The sequence below is a fragment of the Felis catus genome, chromosome A2, assembly GCF_018350175.1.
Source record: "Felis catus isolate Fca126 chromosome A2, F.catus_Fca126_mat1.0, whole genome shotgun sequence".
NCBI classification, from domain to species: domain Eukaryota; kingdom Metazoa; phylum Chordata; class Mammalia; order Carnivora; family Felidae; genus Felis; species Felis catus.
Genome location: NC_058369.1, coordinates 123012029 through 123034816, shown reverse-complemented (window position 1 = coordinate 123034816; position 22788 = coordinate 123012029). Strand labels below are relative to the sequence as shown.

Sequence of the window (22788 nt, the reverse complement as noted above, 5' to 3'; positions counted from 1 at the left end):
CCCTGCCAACTCTGATATTCAGGGCACATATGAGACCTGAACCACAGGGACGTAAAGTTCTGCCCGATGTAGCTTCTCTCACCTCCTGCAAATTAACCGTTTCTGTGGCCCTGAGGTATTTGGATTCGTTTGTGTTTTCTGTTTTTCCTGTTGCTTCTTCTCCTCCTGTTAACACTACTGCCCCTACCACGGCCAGTAATAATAATAACAATAACACAGAATATCAGGGTGGTACCCTAGCCTGTAAGACTAAAATGAAACTTCTCAGACACCATCCCAAGTGTATTTCTCCACATCTCACCTGCGATTCGGGGGGGGGGGAGTTTCCCCGCTCACTTCCGGCCCCAAGTTCCCACTTCCTCTGAGGAGAAGTCAACTGTGTTGACTCAGACAGCGATTTCTCAATGAACACAACCTCCGTACACATCAGGCCTCTGCGTGTAACGTAGATGTTACAGAAAGTTGGAGTAGGTTCAGGGGACTTGTAACAGAAATGACAGTGGATCATGTATATCTTCTGTTTAAGGATTCTCTCCGCACATATGCCAGCTCAGACTCCAGGCGTCTGCCGTGTTGCTGGATTCTGATGTCCAGGCCTCTTTTGCCCCACTCTGGATGACAAAATAAAGAAAGAGATGAATGAGTGGATAAATGACATTTGTATACACAATATATGTGAATGTGTATACCCATGCATGTCTGTGTGCATATGCATAAATATAATAAAAAATATATATACTTGTGTGTGTATACACTCACACACACACATACTTATTTGTATGTTTATGTGAATGTTCTTTTGCACAACCACTCAGCCCTCCCTTTGTTTTCTCTCTCCTTCCTGATCCTCACTCTGGGGTCTGCCTTGTCCTTCCCTCGTGGCCCACGAAACTGTTCATATGAACGAAGATAGATAATCCCTTTCCCAGTGGGATGTTTTTGTTGTTGTTGTTGTTATTTATTTATTTTGAGAGAGAGAGAGCATAGGAGCAGGGGAGGGACAGAGAGAGAGGGAGAGAGATTCCCAAGCAAGCTCTGCACTATCAACTCGGGGCCGATGCAGGGCCCAAACCCACAGTCCATGAGATCATGACCTGAGTTGAAATCAAGAGTCTCATGCTTAACTGAGCCACCCAGGTGCCCCATCCTGGTGGGAGTTTTGATGCCAGCTGCAGGGAGCCCATGGACCCCACTAACCGAGCATTAGTATGGTCTCCTGCACATGCACACACACCGTGGTCCCTTTCATACTCGCCAGAACACTTTGATGTCATTGTTATTTCCCTTATTTTTCAGAAGACCTGAGCTTCAGAAAAATCAAGTTAATTGTTTGAGGTTCAATAGCCTGTCAAGTCTCTGGGGACAAACCCCAGAGAACTTTCCCTTCCACAGCAGCAGTCTTCCACCCTGGATGCACATAAAATCATCTGGGGGACTTAAACATACTGATGCCAGAGTTCCACCCTAGTACAGTGAGAACAGAATCTCTGGGGGTGGCGCTCAGGCAACTGTGTATTTAGAAAACTTCCTTGGTGGTTCTAAAGTGTGGTCCTGCTCTGTGATGTGTTGGGGACAGGAAACTGAGAGCCATCACACGCACAGAGGTAAAGGCTATGCTCCTGGTTCTTTTGCACCATGGAATACGTGCTGCTCCCACAACCTCACCCAACCTTCTCCCAAACGTTGTTTTAAGACCCAAATGTTTGGATTATTTGATAATGTTTCAGATGAACATTTACCTCTCCTACAAGTCTGTCCACAATCCTGCTTTTCCTTACCCCTTTCTTCCTCTTTCTAGGCACCAAGAAGCGCTCCCACAGCTCGCCAGCCCCAAGCACTAGCTCTGTGAGTCGCCTTACCTTGCCAGGTGGGTAGATGGCACAGCACCATGACCTTAGCAATCACAGGGGACAGAAAGGGCTGGTTTCTCAGGAGTTGATTTTGACGGTTGATAAAATGGGAATCTGGTCCCTTATCTATCTAGTCCACCCACATTATCAGAGAGCTTTGCCTCTGTCATCAACATTTGTAACGTTCCTTTTGGAATGCACATTATGTACACATATTTGGTTCACAATCTTTCCTGCTCACAATGGAAAGAGTAGAATTGTGTTCTTCCTTGATGTCCATTGGGGCAGGCTATGGAAGAACTTCTTTGAGAGCCAAATGGTACAGGGAAGGGAGTGTGAGTCTTTGTGAGAGGCTAGGGTTCAAATCCCAGCCTTGCCTTGTTCAAATTATGCAAGCTCACTACACTTATTCAGCGTCTTGGAACTCTGTTTCTCATCTGTCTGCATGATGGTAAGGATTAGAAATAATGCTTGAGAATTTAGCATAGAACTGACTCATAGCTAATCTCCACTATTGAGAGATATGAAAGTCCTGTACGGTCTGTATTGGATACCATCTAACGTTTGCCAGAAAATTTTAAGCACTCACGATGATCCTGTGTAATTGCTAGGTAATATGAGGAACACCTATTGGTCATTCTGTCTCCATGCATAGGCTTACATTCTCTACCACACTTTAAGTTTTATAAGTAAAATCTGGCAAAACTTGTTTGGGAGGAAGGAGAGGTCATAAAAGGTAAATATGGACATTGGAAAATTTGAAAAATAATAAAACGTTTAAGAAGGAAAAATGTTAATAATGCTAGCACTTAGAGTTGACCAAGATTGCCGTTCCTTCCAGTCTATATTAGATGCTTTTTTCCCCCTAGATTTGAATTATATTCTACAGAGAATTTTGTTTCTTCCCTTTTAAAATTTACTGTTATATTTCCCCCATTATTAAATATTAAATAATATTTCAGTGACTGACTTATATTTCATATTATACCACAATTTATGTATCTATTCATGGATAACTTTCGCTTTTATGTTATTTTTGTTATTATAAATAATCTCACAGTCTTGTATCCAAGTCTTCTGAGTCTGTAAGTGTGGATTTAGAATAGATTCTTTAGTAGGATTACTAGCTCAAAGAATATGTACATATTTAGGTTCTTGATATATTATTGTCAAAATGATTTCCATAAAGGTAATATTATTTTATACTTTTAGTGGTGAGTTTGCCTTTTACCATGCCGTTGCTAATGCTAACATTAATGCTTTACCAATTTGATTAGACAAAATTATTTTCACATTTACTTTGTATTTGTTTTATTTATTTTTTTAAATCTGTTTTCCAATGTTAATTTATCTTTTATATTTCTTCTTTTGGGAATTGCCAAATTTCATCCACTCTGAGCAGGACATTGCCTTCCATTTTAGCCCCTCTACAATAGGAATGTTTTGCAATCAATGCTGTGTTATAATTTAGTGAGCAGCATTTTTTCTTGATTGTACATGAAATAATAGTTCACTTTACAACTAGTGGCACCTTAGAGTAGATGAAATATAATCCATACATATGTGCTTTTCAACCTCAACTTCTGTAGCTTCCCTACCCCAGTCCAAAAACAGGACCAGCGTCCACTGAATAGCCCTGAAACCTTCCTGCCACCATCAGTCTGCCTAGAACACTCTTTACCCTTTTCTCCTCCTGGATGATTTCTCTTGGTGGTCCTTCCAAATCATCTAGGTAGAATTAATACTGACTTACAATGATTTGCTTGTAAACGCCTTCACTCATTGATAGCGGCCTTTCCAAGAGCGGGGACTGTCTTTTTTTCTATCCCGGTGCCTTTCAAGGTGACAAGCACACACTGGGTGCTCATTAATGTCTGTAAGACTGGGTGTGTGAGTGAGAACTGTCCAGTTTCATTTATGACTGCAGAGAAAGAAACTGCCTTCAGAAAAAGACTCATTTTCAAATTTGGATTTGCACTAACTCTACTAACTTTCTTTCTCTGTTGTCTCTGGAAGCCTCTTTCATCTCGTTCCTGCTTGTAGTTTTGGTGGTGTTAGGACTATAGGCATTAGGAGGGAAACGACTCCAAATCAAGCAACTCCAGTGTGCTGTGATAGTGTTTGCTTTTCTCTGTAAGGTTATATCATTCCTGGGTCACATGGCACCTCTGACCTCATCCTAGACATCCACAATAATATGCAGAGCTGACCTGGTTCCCACCTGCTGTGCTGGGGGCCTATTGCTGGCCTGCTAGTTTTCCAAGTCTTATGACTCACCTTGTCTTTGCAGACACCTTGTCTTTGGCCTCAGTTTGGCAGTTTGAACTGTCCTAAATTGTGCATTGGGGGCTCTGAGTTCTGGCAATTCCAAGTGGTCAGAACTGGAGTTCTCAAAACATTTGACATAATTAACCATGCAACGTTCAGCAGACACCCTTCACCTCACTCATTACGATGGCCAGCCCACGACTGTCCTACCTCAGGAATACCACGTTGCCTCCCTTGACTCAAATGCCTCTACCATAAACTCTTGGTGTCAAGCAATTTAAGATATCATGTTTAAGGGTGCTTGGGTGGCTGAGTTGGTTGAGCATCTGACTCTTGCTTTTGGCTCAGGTCATGATCCCAGGGTCCTGGGATTGAGCCCCGTGTGTTAGGCTGTGCACTGAGCATGGAGCCTGCTTAAGATTCTCTCTCTCTCTCTCTCTCTCTCTCTCTCTCTCTCTCACCCTCTGCCCCTCCTCCAATTTTCTCTAATAAAGTAAAGTAAAATAAAATAAAATACCATGTTTAAGGATACTCAAAAAGCCAGAGGATAATAATCAAGGATAATAATCCTTGAAAACAATAAAATAAAATTGTGCAGGAAAAAAAAATAAGAACAGAGATATGCAAAAGAAGCAATTCAGAATCTGAAATTTTAAAAAGCCAACAAATTTATAGCCACTGGAATTTAAAAAGAGAAAGAAAAATTCAATGTGCAACACAGATGAAAAGAGAATTAATGTTGGAAGTCAGTCCTTAGGACCGGATACCAAACACAGTTTAGAGGGGGAACCATATCAAAAGTGAAAGAACATGAACTGTAAGACTTTTAGAAGGAGATATAGGGATAACCCTTATGACCTTGGATTAGGCAGTGGTTTCTTACATATGACACCTAAAACCCAAAGAAAAAAATAGATAATATAGCTTCATTCCAACCAAAGACTTTTGTGCTTCAAGGGACACTATTAAGAAAGTGGAAAGGAAAATCCATAGAATGGAAGAACATATTTGAAAATCATATATCTGATAAGGGTCCAGTATCCAGAATATATGAAGAATTTTTACAACTCAACAATAAGAAGATAAATAACCCAATTAATCAGAGGACAGAGGATTTAAAGAAGCATTTTTTCAAAAAAGATATACAGATGAACATGAAAAGATGCTCACCAGCATGAGTCATTAGAGAAATGCAGATCAAAACCACAGTCAGATCCGACTCAACATGGACGAAAATTGCGACAATAATAGCAAGCGTTGATGACGATGTGGAGAAATTACCAGCCTTCTACATCGCTGGTGGGAATGTAAAATGGTGCAGCCACTTTGGAAAACGGCTTGGTAGTTTCTCAAAAAGTTCAATATACTGTGACCGTATGACACAGCAATTCCACGCCTAGGTGTATTCCCAAGAGAACTGAAAAGCTATGTGTACACAAAAACTTGTTCACAAATATTCATAGCATTATTATTTATAATAGCTAAAAGTGGAGAGAAACTAACTGTTCATCAAGTGATGAGTACATAAAACAAATGTTGGGCCGCCTGGGTGGCTCAGTTGATTAAGTGTCCAACTTTGGCTCAGGTCATGATCTCACAGTTCGTGGGTTTGAGCCCCGTGTCAGGCTCTGTGCTGACATCTCAGAGCCTGGAGCCTGCTTCGGATCCTGTGTCTCCCTCTCTCTCTGCCCCTCCCCTGCTTGCCCTCAAAAATAAATTTAGGGGCGCCTGGGTGGCGCAGTCGGTTAAGCGTCCGACTTCAGCCAGGTCACGATCTCGCGGTCCGTGAGTTCGAGCCCCGCGTCGGGCTCTGGGCTGATGGCTCAGAGCCTGGAGCCTGTTTCCGATTCTGTGTCTCCCTCTCTCTCTGCCCCTCCCCCGTTCATGCTCTGTCTCTCTCTGTCCCAAAAATAAATAAACATTGAAAAAAAATTAAAATAAATAAATAAATAAATAAATAAACATTAAAAAAATTTAAAAAACAAATGTGCTATATCCATATAATAGATGATTATTGGGCCATACTAAAGTATTGAAGTATTGATACATTCTACAACATGGATGAACCTTAGAAACATTTTGCTAAGTGAAAGAAAGAAGTGAAATTGCTAGTAGATGCCAGAAGACAAAAGGCTACACATTATATGATTCTGTTTGTGTGAAGTATCCAGAATAGGCTTATCTGTAGAAAGAGAAAGGAGATTAGGGATTGCTAGAAACTTGGGGAGAGAGAAAAATGGGGAGTGAATTCTCATGAATATGGGATTTCTTTTAGTAGTGATGGAAATGTTTTGGAATTAGATGCTGATGATGACTGCACAGCCTTGTGAATATGCTAACTGAACTATACACTTTGAATGATGAATTTTATGGTATATGAATTATATCTCAATAAAAAATGAAAGAGCATGGAAGATAGTTAAATGGTTTGAGAGATTCAACGTAGGTGGAAAATGCACCTCAGTTGCCATACCTAAGTAAAACCAAATGCATATCTAAAAATATTGTGTGAGATTGCCCAAAATTGCCTCAAGAATAGAAAATCTTAAATGCCATGAAAAGCTGGTTATATTCAAGGAGGCTGCAAGCATTTTGCCTATAATAAAATGACAACCAACTAGCAGCAAAATTTGCATTCATAATAGTAGATGCCAGAGGACAATGAAAATGTATCTACCGTGTGTTGTGGGAAAATAAACCAATATACTATAGCTAAAATAGCTCAACTATTAATTATGAGTGAAGGCAAAGTAAAAAAAATTTCAGATATACAGTGACATGACTTATCAGTCACAGTCTTTATTAAAAGAATGATTAAGGGATATACTTCAATAAGAAGAAAAACAAACCCAAAGCAGGTGTGAGATACAAGAATAAATGGTGTATGCACAGGTAAATAAAACATATTGGTAAATTTGAGTAGTGACCCTAAAAATAATGTCCAATTTTTGTATTAAAATGAGAAACAGAATCTATGGATGAAAGGAGGTTTGTTCAGTGGAAAGCTAAGGACTGCTAATACCTATTTTGTCTTTGGGCAGAACTTTGTAATTTTGTAGCTTTTCAACACAAAGTATCATTAGTAAAATAGTGGAGATATAGCCTGTAACATCTAAATTGGGAACTGAACAATAACAAAAAAGGGGAATATAAAAATGTATCAACTTAATAGGAGGCAGAAGAAAAGGAAGCAAGGAATAAAGAATGATTGCAAAATGGATAGTAGAATCAAATTCAAAACAAAACCAAAATTAGGTAGTAGAATCAAGTCCAAAAATATCAGTAATAACAATAATTGCAAATGGTTTAAGAGATTGTCTGATTAGATTAGGAAAACAAAATCCAGCTCTATCCTGCTTTTAAGTGCACACCTTTAAAAAGACCCACAGAAAGTTTGATAACATATGACAAAAGAAAGCTATCCATTTTAATATTCATATAGTAGTCCATTATATAAATGAGCCACAAGATATTTAATTATTCTCCTATTGATGGGTTTTTTTTCCATTTTTTGCTGTTACAAGCAATGCTTAACATAATATTGAACAAGAAAAGCAAGTTGCAACAAGATATATACCATCTAATACAATTTATATTATCTTTTAAAACAAGCTAAAATATTAGATATTTAATAGATGCACACAAATTCAATAATTGAGTAAACATATGCAGAGGGCTAATGAATACCCAATTCTATATGATGCTTTTTGCATGTGGCGGGGGGTTGGGGGAGAGAAGTATCATGGAACAGTGTACTAGGTACTTCAACCCTATTTGTGATATTTAATCTCTTTAAATAAATTTTTGAACCGAGGCTCCTGGGTGGCTCAGTCTGTTAAGTGTCTGACTCTTGATTTCGGCACAGGTCATGATCTCATCGTTCGGTAGATCAAGCCCCACATTGGGCTCTGTGTTGGCAGAACAGAGCCTGCTTGGGATTCTATCTCTCCCCCTCTTTCTGCCCATCACCCTCTCTCTCTCTCTCTCTCTCTCTCTCTCTCTCTCTCTCTCTCAAAATAAATAAATAAACTTTAAAAAGTAAATACATTTTTGAACTGATATGCAAAATGTTAACATTTGATTAAATTGTATTGAGAATACATAGGAATTTGATACCTTTATCTATACTTTTCTGTCTGCTCAAAGTTATTACATATTAAAGAATTTAAGTGAAAAATCTGTGGTTGTCTTCCAAGACTGTTTTGTTTGGTTACATCCATGTAAAACTTGATTTTAGATATATTGCAGAGAAATTTGATGTTTTCTCTTTCTAACATACTGGGGGACATACGAGGATTCAGATATGAAGAAAGTTCTGCTGGTACCATGCTTCAATCCAGAAGCCACCAGAGAACAACTCATTAAGGAACTGCTTGTGTGGTTTCCAAAGTTATCAAAGGAGTCCTCCTAAAACTCCAGCACCGGGAAACTCTTCTGGGCACATCACCTTGATTCTTGGCACATCTATCGCAAAGTGACTCCTGTGTCATAAAGTAATAGCACCTGCAGCCGATTTTTTTCTAGAGCCAACTTCCACTGTGCCCCATGGGGTTTGTGAACCCAGTCAAGCTCCATGGTGGGCTGTAAATGATGGAGAGCTGAGGAGATGTTGGCTCTCACTGGAGGAGTGGCCCGGAGCTTCACCACTACTTACAGTCATGACTGCTGATGATGGAGATTAGTCAGAGACTTACTTCTGAGCAGATTCCCCAGGGCGCCTCAGTCCCATCACTCTCCTGAAGTGGTCCCTAGATGGAAAGGTACAGTCCTGTCACCATTTGCTGATGCAGACAGCTGATTGCTTCTTTGTGTGTGCAGCTGCTGGTATGCACAGTAGTGTTGGCAATAGACGCAGCTCAGCTTCTAATCTCTGTGTCTGACGTAGAAAGAGTGTGTGTGTTGAGATGCCAGCTGGCTTGCAGTGACATTGTCTGTGTCCTATTCTAGGGGACTACGGATAAAACGTCCATCCGGAGGATTCCTCAGAAGAGACCTGACCAGCTCTGAGGTCTGAAGACATTTTAGGAAGTTTATGCTTTTTTTTTTTTTAACCAGGACGAAACATTATGTGTATTATAAGTTCTTGAGTGATGAACTTCAAAAAATAACTTCTGATCTCCCTAACACAGGTTTTTAACAATAAATACTTTGGTATGTGTTGCACATCTATTAAATATCAGGGACAATGTTAGATTCTTAACATGTATTACCTCACTTGATCCTGGAAATGTTATCTCCATTTCACAAATCAGGAAACAGGCATAATTGGATAAGTAGCTTGCTCAAAGTTAGCGAGGCAAGACAAGCCTATGCTTTTTGCTTGAGTTTCATTGCTAGTGGGTAAAGACAGACGTCAAATAGTCCACACTGTAACCGCCTTTCTTGCACACTTGTGCTCTGTCTGGGGATTAGGTCAATTACCCAGCTATGAGTGTGGAGGGACCCTGCCCTGTGTTTTGAGTGAAGATTCCAGTGAGTGCTCTTTTGTAATTCTTTTATGTTGAGTTCAGTTTGAGGGATGGAAGTTGTCATTCTTACAATGGTGTAGATCAAAGCTCACGTGTTATATTTTGATTTAGTACTTCAGAGCTCCAGACCCCTGGTGAAATTTAGCTTTGTAGTCTTCTCCAGGCATAGGTCCTTGTTGGTATGAACAAAGGGCAGAGTTACTGAATGAGCCTTACACTTCCCATTTCACATGTGCATGTGGAAAACCATACACACTGATGGGAAAAAAAAAAAAAAAAACTCAGGAAAAATACTTGGCTTTTCTCCAAAATATTTTTCTCCTTTAAAACAGCATGGCTCACATACATTGGGCCTGCTGGGGCCAACAAAATGAAAACAAATAACTAAATTGAAGGTGATCCCTCCTTGAGGGAGGACTTCCTTATTTTTTTTTTTATTAATTGAAATAATAATTTTATTAAATGAAACCATTGATCATTAAATCCTCAGGTTGCAGTGCATTTAATAACCAGCCATTGTTTGACTAAGAAGAGAGCTTGTCTTCGGGCCTTACTTAACTGCTCCTCCTCTTTTAGCTCTTTGTTAGAGGGAGAGGGGTTTGAAAACCATGCCTCAGTGCCTCTCCATACTCTAGTGTAGAAATGAGCTGAGGTTGTAGCATTTGTGTAAAGCAAACGTGTTCGGGCTTCAGACTTGAGACTTCAGGACGAAGGAACTTGCTGACACCCTTCTTGGAACAAATATGGGCAGCAAATCTAGACATCAAGACGTTGCTGAAGCAAGGGGGACCTATCAGGGTCTGTAGATTCCCATCACCTTTGCCAGCTGATGTGTTTTCTAAATGATTCATTTATTCTTTAGTAAATGCGAGATTTATGAAAGTTACTGAGTGTGATGCAGAGTAGCTTGCTCATTTGTTAAATATTTCTTAGCACCAACTGTTACCAGTTCTGTGATTAGGTTCTGGGGACACAAGAGTGCATAACACCTTGTCCCTGTCCCCATGAGGTTCGTAGCCAGGATTAATGATCTGCAGGATAAAGCATAAAGAAGCATCTAAAAGACCAGGGCATCAGTGGTTTAAGAATGGCTTCCAATGAAGGTGACTTGAAGAATTATTATGCCTCAGCATAATAAATGCAGAGTCTTAAGAATCAAAAGTGCCCTTGTGATTTTCCTAATTACATCAAGATTAGAAATCAGTGACTGAAGCTTCTTCCATCATGGTTGGTTGTCTAAACCACACTTCCCATCCCAGCCAGGATTTCCAACACCCCTTCACACTCATGGTTAGGTGTTGCCCAAAGTGATTGCACAAACATCCGTATCTGTACATTGTATAAGTAGTTTAGAATGTGGGCTAGATGCTTTTGCTTTGGTTAGAATGGCACTTAGTTTCAGCAAAGTGGTTCCCTCAGGTAGCTGATATAGATTTCCATATATATGTGTGTATATATATATATATATATATGCACTTTTTAGATAGTCTTTTTTGAATCAGAATGGTGTGTTCTCTGCCAAATGTTCATAAATAAATTAATCTCTTCATTGTTTGGTAAGGTCTTTGATGTAGTAGCATCTAGTTGTGTGGGGAATTATATGACTTTTCTGCACTATCATAAGAAATCCATCAGGGAGGGCGCCGTGAAAAGGCCCTCAGTGATGACCATTCATCCCCTATGCTCTGTAATAATAATGGTAGCCACATATCAAATATATACAACATACTGGGAGTCTTCAAGCTTACAAAGTACTGTATATACGTTCTCATTTACATCCCCGTTAAAATCCTTATGGCACCATGCAAGGTAGTTACTATTCTTCCCATTTTACAGAAAAGCAGAAAACAAAACAAAACAAAAAAAATACCTGAGTCCCAGAATAGTTCATCTCCTTAGAATCTTACAGCTAGTAATAGCTTAACCCAGTTAGGTGCTGTCCCAAACCCATGCTTCTCTTGTAATACCACACCACCTCCCTCCAAAGTAGGTTTTCAAGGGTTCAATTCTTGTCACAGATTTTAGCAGATGGCCAAGGGTTGGAAACCCCTGCATGCAATGACCAGATCCTGCCAGCTGCCCCAGATATTCCTTAATACCTAAGTATAAACTGACTTATTCTGAAAACAAACTTGGCACCTAAGCCAGTGTTTCTCCACCTGGCTACACGTTAGAATCACTGGACGTGACAAACATCCTGATGTTTGGGCTCCAACTTAAAATAATAGATCGTTTCAGAGACTTTTGAGAGTAGAGCTTGGGCATCAGTAAATTTCAGAGCTCTCCAGGCAATCTGATGTGCAGCCAAGGTGGAGAACCGCAGGTGGAAGCAAACAACTTCAAGTTGGATGAAGGGCAACAAAACCAGGCGGGTTATCTTTTCTCTATGGACATACGTTCCTCTGGGGACCTGAAAATGCTGGTTGGGTCATCATTCGATGCTAGGTAGTGGTTTGGCTCATGCAGTGTCACCTCAGCTCCTTCTGGATAGCTTCTCAGAGGCAGGCTTCCTGTTTCTGGGATCTTTACTCTGTGAGGTGAAAACAGGGAACCAGTGGATTATTTAGCATTCTCAGTTTCTTGAAGTAAAGTCCTTGGAGAGCCAGTCTTAAAATGTAGGTAATGGGTTTCATTATCTTAGTTTTAGTATAAAACACACCTTGAGGAGTTTTAGAGTAGATCATCACCTTAGACAACACTACATCTAATGTGGGGCACTGAAGCCATGTGCCCGAGTCATACGCGGTAGAGACAGAACTGAACCTGGCCCCTTCCAAGGATGAGGGCAGCTGCGATAATGGGTGTGCAAACACTGAATAGTACAGAAGACGGAGACCATGCTACTGGGTCTCCTTAAGCAGCCAAGCCTTGAGTTCGTAAAAGGTTGTTTTATTTCGCTTTCACTTTTTAAAACGTCTCATGGGAAGCCTAGATAATGAACAAGAACCAAGCCTGTTTTACTGCTGAAGCCAGTTAATATCATCCACTTGCCCTTTAAGACCACCTTTGAAAGCCAGTCCAGCCGAACTGCTAGAGTTTTAAAGGGTGTGTTTCTGCCTTGGGAATAGGAAGAATCCTGCTTGATTCAGCCCTTCGTGGAGCTGATGCTAACATAGAGAAGAGTCTTTTGGCTGATTTTATGTTTTCTCCTGAGCTCACCTTCAAAATGCAACCGAGTCATGCCAAAGTAGCTGATATGGCTGACTTGATCAGAATCAGACATAAACCAGGTTTGGAATTCCAGATAATCTGAAAAGATGCCCCGAAAAGAAGATAGAAAGTGTCCAGAGAGAATACAAATCCAGAGGCATAAACTAACGTCAGGCAGATTATCTCAAAAAGGCAGATCATCTCAAACTGAGCAACACTATAACTATCAGCCCAAGATCAGTCCTACAGGGAATGGCAGTGCCCACCCTGGAAGTCTTCTTGGCATTCTGTCTGTTCAGGGTTTTAGTCCCACTTTATCCACCAGGAGTTACCCTTGGACTTGATCACTATCACTACAATGATAACAATAAAGAACCGAAGGCATTTTTTATTGCAGACGCCATAGTAAGTCCTTTATATGCCCCGTCTGGCTGAGTCCTCCCAGAAGCCCTGTGAAGTAGGCAACTGTTACGCTTGGGCTGGAGAGGAGAAATGTGGAACTTACTTGGAGTTTACAGGAAAAGTGACTTGCCCAAGAAAAAAACAGGAGTGGTAGAGGCAGGCTTTAAAATTAATCTCTGCCTGGCAAGCTCTCACTCTCATCTTATCCTTCAGTCAGACATCAGGAATGTCCTCTTTGTCTGCTCTTATTCTTTGCTTTTCCAAGTGTTAGATTTATTTAGAAAATAATGGCTAATCTCAGGGTTGGTTCTTCTTGGTGTGGGTCTTCTTAGAGTTCTCAAATGATAGCATCACAAAGTTGCTTTCTCCGACAACAACAAAAATACCTTTTCATTTCTCAGAGCTTTTGTCTTCATGGTAGACCCAACAGAAGAACAAAACGTAGTGGACAGGAGAGAGAGACAGAGAGACAGAGAGAGAGAGAGAGAGAGAGAGAGAGAGAGAGAGAGACAAAGCATAATTCTGAAGGCCACAAGCAACCTTAATAGATGCACAAAAGACTCCTCCCTAGCAAGGCAGGATGTTATGATCAAAATATAGCAGCAACATTGGCTAGCTCTCTACAGTTTACAGAACACTTCCAGTGTGCAAAATATTATTACTATTGTTTCTTTTGTGAAGATAAGGAAGGAGACATTTGGAGAGACCAAAACAGTAGTTCTCAAACTCTGGCACAGTGGAATTATCTGAAGAGCTTTAAAAACTCTTGAAGTCTCAGACTAACCCCCCATAGATTCTACTTTAATTGATCTGGGGTATGAGCTGAGCATTTGGGTGTTTTATTTATTTTATTTTTTTTTTAATTTTTTTTTCGACATTTATTTATTTTTGGGACAGAGAGAGACAGAGCATGAACGGGGGAGGGGCAGAAAGAGAGGGAGACACAGAATCGGAAACAGGCTCCAGGCTCTGAGCCATCAGCCCAGAGCCCGACGTGGGGCTCGAACTCCCGGACCGCGAGATCGTGACCTGGCTGAAGTCGGACGCTTCACCGACTGCGCCACCCAGGTGCCCCTGCATTTGGGTGTTTTAAATCTCCCATGGTGGTTCTCATATGCAGCCAGGGAGAGAACCACCTGGAGCTCAACCTAGCTTGATTGCTCATCGATAGGGGCTGAGACTTTTGGAATTCCTGTTAACGTTCCAACCTGGCATAAGTGAAGGAAGAGACAAAAGCAGTTATTTAAGAGATCTGTTAGCTAAGACCTTTATATAATTCCTTCCCAAGTTATCACCACAAATTATATTAAGGGGGGGGATGATTGGCTTTTGCTTTTGGGGAAGTGTAACTATAGCTGCTAACAAGGTATCCAAGAATCCCATATATTATACAGATGATATACTCAAATATTGATAGTGTAAATGAGATACAATTTTGACTCTTTCAACTTATTATGGTAGTTACTAAAACTTACTCTGAACTTTGGCCCAAGGTTATCTTAAATATTGGACTAAGGCTCTGAAGCTGAGCTGCTTGAAGGTGAATCCAGAATCCAGGCTCCCTGCATGCCATGTTGTGTAGGCTTTGGCAAGTTGCTTAAGTTCTCTAAGCTCCAGTTTTCTCACCCAGAAAGAGGGTGGTAACAGTGCTTGCTTCATAGGGTTGTAGAGTAGATGAAAGGCTAATTCTCTTTAAATTCTTAGCATCGTGCCTAGTACACGATATATGTCAGATATTATAACTATTTTACCGTGGTGAAGGCTGAAATGAAAATCACAAGCTCAGGTTCTTTTATCATGCCGTCTTCAGTGGAGCTGATGTTAGCATTCTAATCCCTTGCAATTCAAAACTTGTGAAGGATTTTTGTAATTTCCATAAGGACTTTCCATCAGCTTTCAGGCAGATACCACAAGTAGACACTGATTTTAGAAATGGAATGTATGGGAGTGGGATTTTTATTCTTCACGTAAACCAATATTCCAGAGGCAGCAAGTGATTTTTTTATCTTGTTAGTTTAGTGTATGTGGGATGTGTGTGTGTGTGTGTGTGTGTGTGTGTGTGAATGCAGATAGAAGAGGTGTATAATGGAAATATTTTTTTCCAAAGGTCTTATCGTGGCATTCTCTTTGAAAGAGCAGAAAATACATGTATAACACTTCTTATTTTTAAAAGGTGCTAATATTAGGGTGCCTGGGTGGCTCAGTTGGTTGGGCGTCCAACTCTTGGTCTTGGCTCAGATCATGATCTCGTGGTTCCTGGGATTGAGCTCCGAGTCAGGCTCTGTGCTGGCGGCATGGAGCCTGCTTGGGATTCTCTCTCTCTCCCTCTCTCTCTGCCGCTCCCTGACTCATGCTCTCTCTCTCTCTCTCTCTTTCAAATAAACATCAAAAAATAAAATAAAAAGGTGCTAATAATTAGAATTCATTCAGAAGCTAAGAATAGACCAAGTTGCTGCCATCACAGGTAGTGCTCTGCAACAGAGATTCAGTGTTAGTGGTTCCAGAAGATCACAGTCAAGTCATAGTGGATCAGAAGAACAGAGACGGATTCTCACACAAATTGTTATTTAGCTTGAGATTAGGCAGGACCAACATCAGGTGAGGACTAGTGACAGTTCTCTCTGACCTGCTCTCAGTGCAGAACAACAAGGTGTCCTGAGGTAGGGATTCATCATAGCATATGATATGATGCCCTAAGGTAATGAATTAGCCCAGTTTTTCTGAAAGTGTTTTCTGCTGAACACTCTGTGAGAGGACCCTATAAAGGGAGTTCCTTAGCCTAAAAAGAAACAGAGGAAAACTACATGCTATTGGCTGCTTTTAAGGATTCATTAATACATAGCCCTATTATTTAGGTGTCTGAGAAGATGGGGTACCATGAAGATGGTGGTTTACCTTTAACCCAGTTAAATTTGACAAGGAACTTCCGCATCCCCTAACAATACCTATTACATTTGCAACTTTCTTGAAGGATACTTTGAGAAACAGTAGTCTAATATGACCTTAAAGAGCTTTAAAATTTTTTTTTAATATTTATTTATTTTTGAGAGACAGAGAGAGACAGACCATGAGCAGGGGAGGGGCGGAGAGAGAGGGAGACAGACTCTGAAGCAGGCTCCAGGCTTTGTGATCTTAAAGAGCTTTAAAAGCCCTCTTTCACATTGCAATGCCTGAATCCAACTAACAACCGCATGATTTTGACGTAGGACTAAGTCTGAATCTATTTTCTGAAAACTAGTTCTATAGACTCTTCTCCCACACCACAAGAAAAGTAGCCACCAAGCAAAATGGTCTTGATAGAGACAGGGACAGAGACAGAGAGGGTGTAATGGAGAGGTTCGTGGTGGCTGAGGAAGGGGAGAAGATCATAGACAACGGGAGAACCCTGGTGTTGATGAGAAAGATAAGATGTTAACGGATGAGGCTTAAAACCCCTCAAAGAGCATTGCTTTCATGAAAAACAAATATTGTGCATAATTGTGAAATAAAGGAGGTGATGGATCAACTTTTGTCATGCACTTTTCTTTTCCTAAGCACCTTTGAAAGTAATATAGATAATGACTTTCCCAAGTTCAGGCTCAGTGCAGAAATGTGACTTTGTCAAATCTTCATTAGCTAATTAGATCATTTCCTCCAAGTAAATTGCTCTAAGAGATGAGAGCCGACTTTGTAAATATGTCCCCAAGAGAAAAAAGGTCCAACTTGCTGATAATCAAGCATATGGAGGGGAGGGGATTCTGTTCCTAGTTTGGTTCTTCTCTACCCTGGTGGAAGGAGAGGTGGATTTTAACACTACGGATTGGGTTCAGCTGTGGGATGTGTGCAGTCATTGAAAGTGGAAGGATCAGATCCTCTTCCAGTATCTCCAGAATAGCCAGGAGACCAATGAAAGAGCCCTGGAGGCCAGGCAAGCATCCCAGAACAAAAGTCTCCATTAAATTCAAGATGGTGCCCTTATCCCTAGCTCTGCTGTTTTGCTCTGTCATCAAATCATGTTTCCCTGCAGAGTGGAGAGGCAATCAATGCATACAAAACAGCACTATATGAATTTTTCTTTTTTCCAACATTTTGAGTAAAGGTGACAGCAGGCATATAAGTATTTCCACAGTCTTGGTGGGGAGCCGATCTCTATCAGCAGGTTCAACTCTATTTGCAGCGACTCCAGTGGCAAGGGGAGTTTTTGTTCAGACAAAAAGAATTCCAGCAAACGGTAAATGTTTCTTCCTGCTGAGAAGTGGGAAATTCAATAATACTTTGGCTGGGCTCATGCTGAGTAGCGAAAATAGAATGAATATGGAGAGGGATTGTGACTTGAAGAGCAGTAAATCAGCTAGGCCAGACGCTTGCAACAATCAGCTTTTAATCTGAAACCTCTCTTGTTTCTACACCATTCTCCAGGGTAACAGGGTCGTTTTTACACTTGTTCCTAGAGTGTTTTGTGCTGCAATCCCTTGTTTACCCTAAGAAACAGAATTAAGCACTGTGAAGTCTGAAAAAATTCTCGATTCTTCTGCACATGTATTATTCTGTCACTACAGGACCATTTGCTAAACATCTTAGGAAAAGTTGGTGTGGGTGTTATGGTAGTAATAGCATCCCTTATTATGCCTGAATATGTTTTTCTTCTGTAAGTGAAGTCACAAATTTCAGCAGAAATCACTAGAATGGAAGTCCCATGAGGGCAGGGATTTCTGTTTTGTTCACCGTTTTATCAGCAACACATAAGTGCTCTAAGACATCAGTGAATGAATATTAGTCTATAGACTGTGAAAAGTATACTCAGCTATGAGCTCTCTGAGATGTCTATAATATTAAAGCCCAGAGTCACCCCCGTTTTTCTGGCTTTTTATTACATATGATTTTGTAGAATAACTCTGATGTATGATTCTATGGAAGGAATTTTTAATAGCATGTTTATTTTTCAAAAGTTACGTCACTAAAACCTGGTCATCATAGAAAAATTAGAAAATGTACACATCCAAAAAACAACAGCCATGTTTGTACTACTCGGGGGTAATCACTGCTATGATTTAAATGTATGTTCTTTGGGATTTTCCTATGCGCATATTGATGTGTTTTTATAGTGATGAGATTAGATTCTGTTTACTGCTTTTTTGATTTAACAGTATTACATGAACCTCTATTTTTATTAATAGACATCTATATCCCTTTTCCATAGTATCACAGTAGTATATTTTAAGAATGTACCAGAACTTCACTAACCCCTATGATTGTATATTTAAGTTGTATGTTTAAGTTCTGATCTTCTGCTTGATCATATTGGAAGAGATATGTGAAACTGGTTTTCACAAAGGTAACCTCTTGTTTGATAGATCTGTCTCCTAATCTTAGCCCTCCACGCTGACACAACTGTGTATTACCTTTCTTTGCTGACCTTTTACATGTTAGTACAATCGCCTCACTGAGAACTAGTGTTTGAGGAAATGGCTCAGCACCTGCTCTGTCCTTCAAACCTTTTACCTGAGTGTTCTATCTCATCTGTTTGTGATTATCATTTAACCTGGTTTTACCTTTATTCACTTTTACATGGTATCACAGAGTGCTCTCCAGTGGGACCGAGACAGGGAAGAGGTGGGGTGGGTGGTGGGGGGCAGAGCACAGGGGAGCAGAGGAGGAGGAATCACTTTAGTACTTTGTGTCTTTGTGTCTTGACTGCTCATTTCTTTTCATCGCTGAATAATATCCCGTCGTGTAGGTGGTCTACAACATGGACAGCCAGTTGAAGGAGTTCTTGGCTTACAGTCTGTGGCAATGATGAATAAACTTCTATAAAATTCATATGCAGGTTTTTATGTGGACACCGGTTTTCAAATCAGTGGGGTAAATACCCGGGAGCAGAATGTCTGGATCGTGCGGTAAAAACTATGTCTAGCTTCGTAAGAAACTGTCAAACTGTCTTCCGAAGTGGCTCTGACACTTTGCATCCTCGCCAGCAGTGTCATCGGTTTTGTTTTGGATTTTGCCCATCCTAATAGGTGTGTGGTGTATATCATTGCTCTTGTAATGTGCAATTCCCTAATGGCATAAATTGTTGAGCCTCTTTTCCTGTGCCTTCTTTGCTATATGCATATTTTCCTCGGTGAGGAGTCAGTTCAGATCTTTTGCTCCGAGGTAAAGTGGGTTGTTTATTTCCTTTTGCTGGATTTTAAGAGTTTTCAAAAAACATTTTGGACACTAGACCTTTCTGTGTGTGTTTGGCACATATTTTCCCCGTGATGTACTTTTTATTAGCGCTTCGAGATTGTTTGCCACTTTGCAAGCCTGGAAGCTTACACACAGTGCTAAATGCTGAATCATGGTATGACTCTGCTCACCTGTGTTTACTTCGCTGTTCCCCAAAGTGATAACACTGCTCCCACTCACTTCCTGAACTCCATTCGTTCGCTGTCAGAGAAGCTTTGTATTCTGGGAACCTCATTGTCTGTCTCTAGGTTGTGTACATTGTCTATCTCTGGCCTCCTTGCTCCCATTGTCTATCTCTTTATTTATTTTAAGTAAATGACGAGGGTGATAATGTTATTTATTCATCTACCTGCAGTAAGATTCCCAGTGAGGATCCAACTTGTTTGTTTCCTGGTTTTAAAGAGAACAGACAGGTCTAGGGGAGAGCAAGTTGCCCACAGTAGTTAGGTTGTGCCGTGTCATTGGCGAGGCTAATGGTTGTCTGTCTTCCTTTGCATGGCCTCCAGTCATCAAGCCTCCTCTACGTCATTTTAAACGCCCTGCTTATGCGTCTAGCTCCTACGCACCTTCGGTCCCAAAGAAAACTGATGAGCATCCTGCGAGGTACAAGATGCTGGATCAGAGGATCAAAATGAAAAAGATTCAGAATATCTCACACAACTGGAACAGGAAATAGGTCAAGGGGAAGAGAGGGAGTGAAGGAGAGACCCACTCCCCTGCCTCTCAGCACTCACCGGCCACAGTGGGATGTGCTTCCAAGACCGTTGGAAGCCTTGGGGGCTGGTGCTTTCGTGGTTGACTCCACCAAGGTAAAGTGAAGGCTGTATGTGATTTTCCCCTTTGTTCTGTTATGGACCCAGCCGTTACTGGATTTGGGAGTCAGTGGAGACTCCAGGAGTAAGAGGTTATGTTAGTCTCATGTGACTTATATTTGTATAGATCTTTCAAAGTCTAAATAGAACCCAAATTAAAACAATGCCACCTCTTTAGAAAACATGGAATCCCTCCCACTGACACTTCTTTCATCCCTAGAAGTTGACTTGCCCCAGTAAGAATATTGGTTTAATAATCATTGTATTTAAGAAATGTAAGACTTAAAACATCTTTTCCAATTTTAAATACAGTAGAAAAAGGTGTTTTTGCATATGCATTTCTTAAATATGGTGATTATTATAATATTTAAAATGTAGGTAAATATGTAACTTCCAAAGGAAATGCATTAAAGATAAAAGTTGTGTTTCTGAATGTAACAATCACAGGTGGAAAAGAAGACCGATGAATAGAGTTCATAGGTAATTCTGAACAGAGGTTTCACAGAGAAGATACAATTTAAAAATAAAGACGCATGCTTTGGTTTTCGTTGCATGCTCACACAATCACCTCATTTCATACCTTTTGAAATTTGAGAGTTTGCAGGAGATACATTTTGGCTGTACTTCTAATTTGTTACTTTCACTTACAGTTGACAATTCTAGAAATCAATGAGATGCCCATGCCTCAGAGACTCCAGGTTTGAGATCTACCTCAGGAGAAGTCTTGTGGTCCTGGGGCAGGAGGATGTAAATTGCTGAACCTAATTTAAATCCCTAATTTGCAGATTTTTCTCCATAAAGTTGGAGATACCTTTAAGTTCAATTTCGGATAATCTTCCCAGCAGACCATATAGCTGAGCCCTTTGGGATCTCAGTTGCTCTTACAGCTCTTGGAGGAATGGAAGTCAATAACTCACCTCTCTCCATTGCGGCATTTTTAGCTCTTCTGAATCTCTCCTAGAGTTTTTACTTTGGGACTAAAATCACACAAAGTGGGAAGGAATCTTTCAAGGCCAGAAATAGCTTTTGATCCCTTTAGAAATGGTCTGGTGCAGTGGAAAACTTTAGGTTTGTTGTCAGGCGGTTCTGATCTCCAGTCCTGTCCCGTCTATAACTAGTTGCATGCCCTTGGTCTAATGGCATAACCTTTAAAAGCCTCAGTTTACTTAACTAGAAAGTGGGACTCATAATACCCACTTTGCCTTTTGTGGTGAACATTGAGGGTAATGTAGGTGTGGATTATTATTGCTGAATTCACTGAGTAATAGGAACAGAACAGATGTAATTAGGAGCATTCCACATCCAAAAAAAAAAAAAAAAAAGAAAGAAAGAAAAGAAAAGAAAAGGAAAACAAACAAACTCCCAGGCACCCCTGCAAAGAAGAAGCTGTGTACTGATGGCCATAGCCTCTGGAGTCTGACTGCAAATGGTTTAGTGTTCTCTTCTCTCTTTCACCACAGTTCACTTCTAGTAAACCACAGTTATGCAAGTTGAGCCAGCTCCAGAGTTTAGTGCCCATCACGCTAGTGAGTAATTTATTTATAACATGGTTTACGATGGTGTTTCAGGGAAATTTAATTACTCTACAAAAAGAAAAATCACTGTGACTTTTTGTTAGGAAAGCAATTGTAATTCTTAACTCCCTGCTTGGTCCCTGAGCGAAGGGATCCTTTTGCAGGCTCACAGCGTCTATTCTGCCTGAAGAAGGTTAGCTCAACAGGTACTTCCTCCCTGTTTGTATACAGGTGCCTTAGTGCCTGCTTCACAGAGCCATTAAGCAAACAGTGAAACTGCCCATGGGGTACTGGCCTCCTTGCTCCCAGTGGATCATCAGTGATGTTTCTCATCTGTCCTTCAATACTTTCAGTCTTAGGCATTGAGATAGCAACCTGGCTGTGCTTTCTTGACTGCTTCTTGACGTTAGAAGCCATGATCCTAGGGCAGAATTGTCTGTATTGTTTTATCCCAAGATGCTATTTTTCAGCTTTGGCTAATATTTTGATTGAATTCAGATACTGAGATTCCTCATTGCTTGTAAGATACCTACCATGTGTTTTGTTTTTGCGTGATGGATTGTATACAAATGCCAGATTATATTCTTACAGCAAATAAAAAGATGCTTTTCAAGGACTTTCTTGTACGAGTCACCTTTTTCATCTTCAGAATTCTGGGATTCATTTGAAAAGCATTAGATTTTCTCTATCCTTGACACTATTTAGTCCTGAATATCTTGTCAAGATGAATAGCATAATTTAAACTTTTCAATTGGCTTCCTGATTGTATAGGTGGTAGGGTTTTTTTTAAACCCCCTTCTTCCCATCCACAAACCCAATCGATTAATTTGTTAATACGAGTAACCCGTAATACCAGCTAGTCTGTAGGTAAACACCTGTGTTATCAACTTGGTTTATATTATTCCAGTTAGCAGTTCAGAACAGGCACTTTGGGGGTAGAAACACCTATCACAGTACCAGGGCTAAGCATATGGTAACGATATCAATAAATATTCTCTATTATTCCTTGGAGAAAGAGTGGAGTATAGTAAAAAGAAGTTAGGCTTTTGAGTTTGAGAGCAATGTCCCTTACTAGTTTTATGACACTAGATAGGTTGTTCATATTCTCCACCTTCAGTAA

The 22788-nt window shown here is 40.4% G+C and overlaps 1 protein-coding gene across 6 annotated transcripts in view; it reads left to right on the top strand.

The window, feature by feature from the left end:
* The window catches only part of PDE1C (phosphodiesterase 1C), a 510042-nt gene extending 487758 nt beyond the window's left edge, over window positions 1–22284 (top strand). For 3 of the 6 annotated variants that reach the window (XM_019825660.2, XM_023250475.2, XM_045052568.1), the window contains 2 exons: window positions 1799–1867; window positions 19849–22284. In XM_019825660.2, coding sequence (XP_019681219.1) covers window positions 1799–1867; window positions 19849–20018 — 239 coding nt within the window. In that variant the 3' untranslated portion in view covers window positions 20019–22284. Of the gene's footprint in view, window positions 1–1798; window positions 1868–4612; window positions 5734–9065; window positions 9127–19848 lie in introns of those variants that run through there. The other 3 variants (XM_019825662.3, XM_019825663.3, XM_019825661.2) reach the window with 3 other exon arrangements.
* Window positions 22285–22788: the final 504 nt, after the last annotated feature.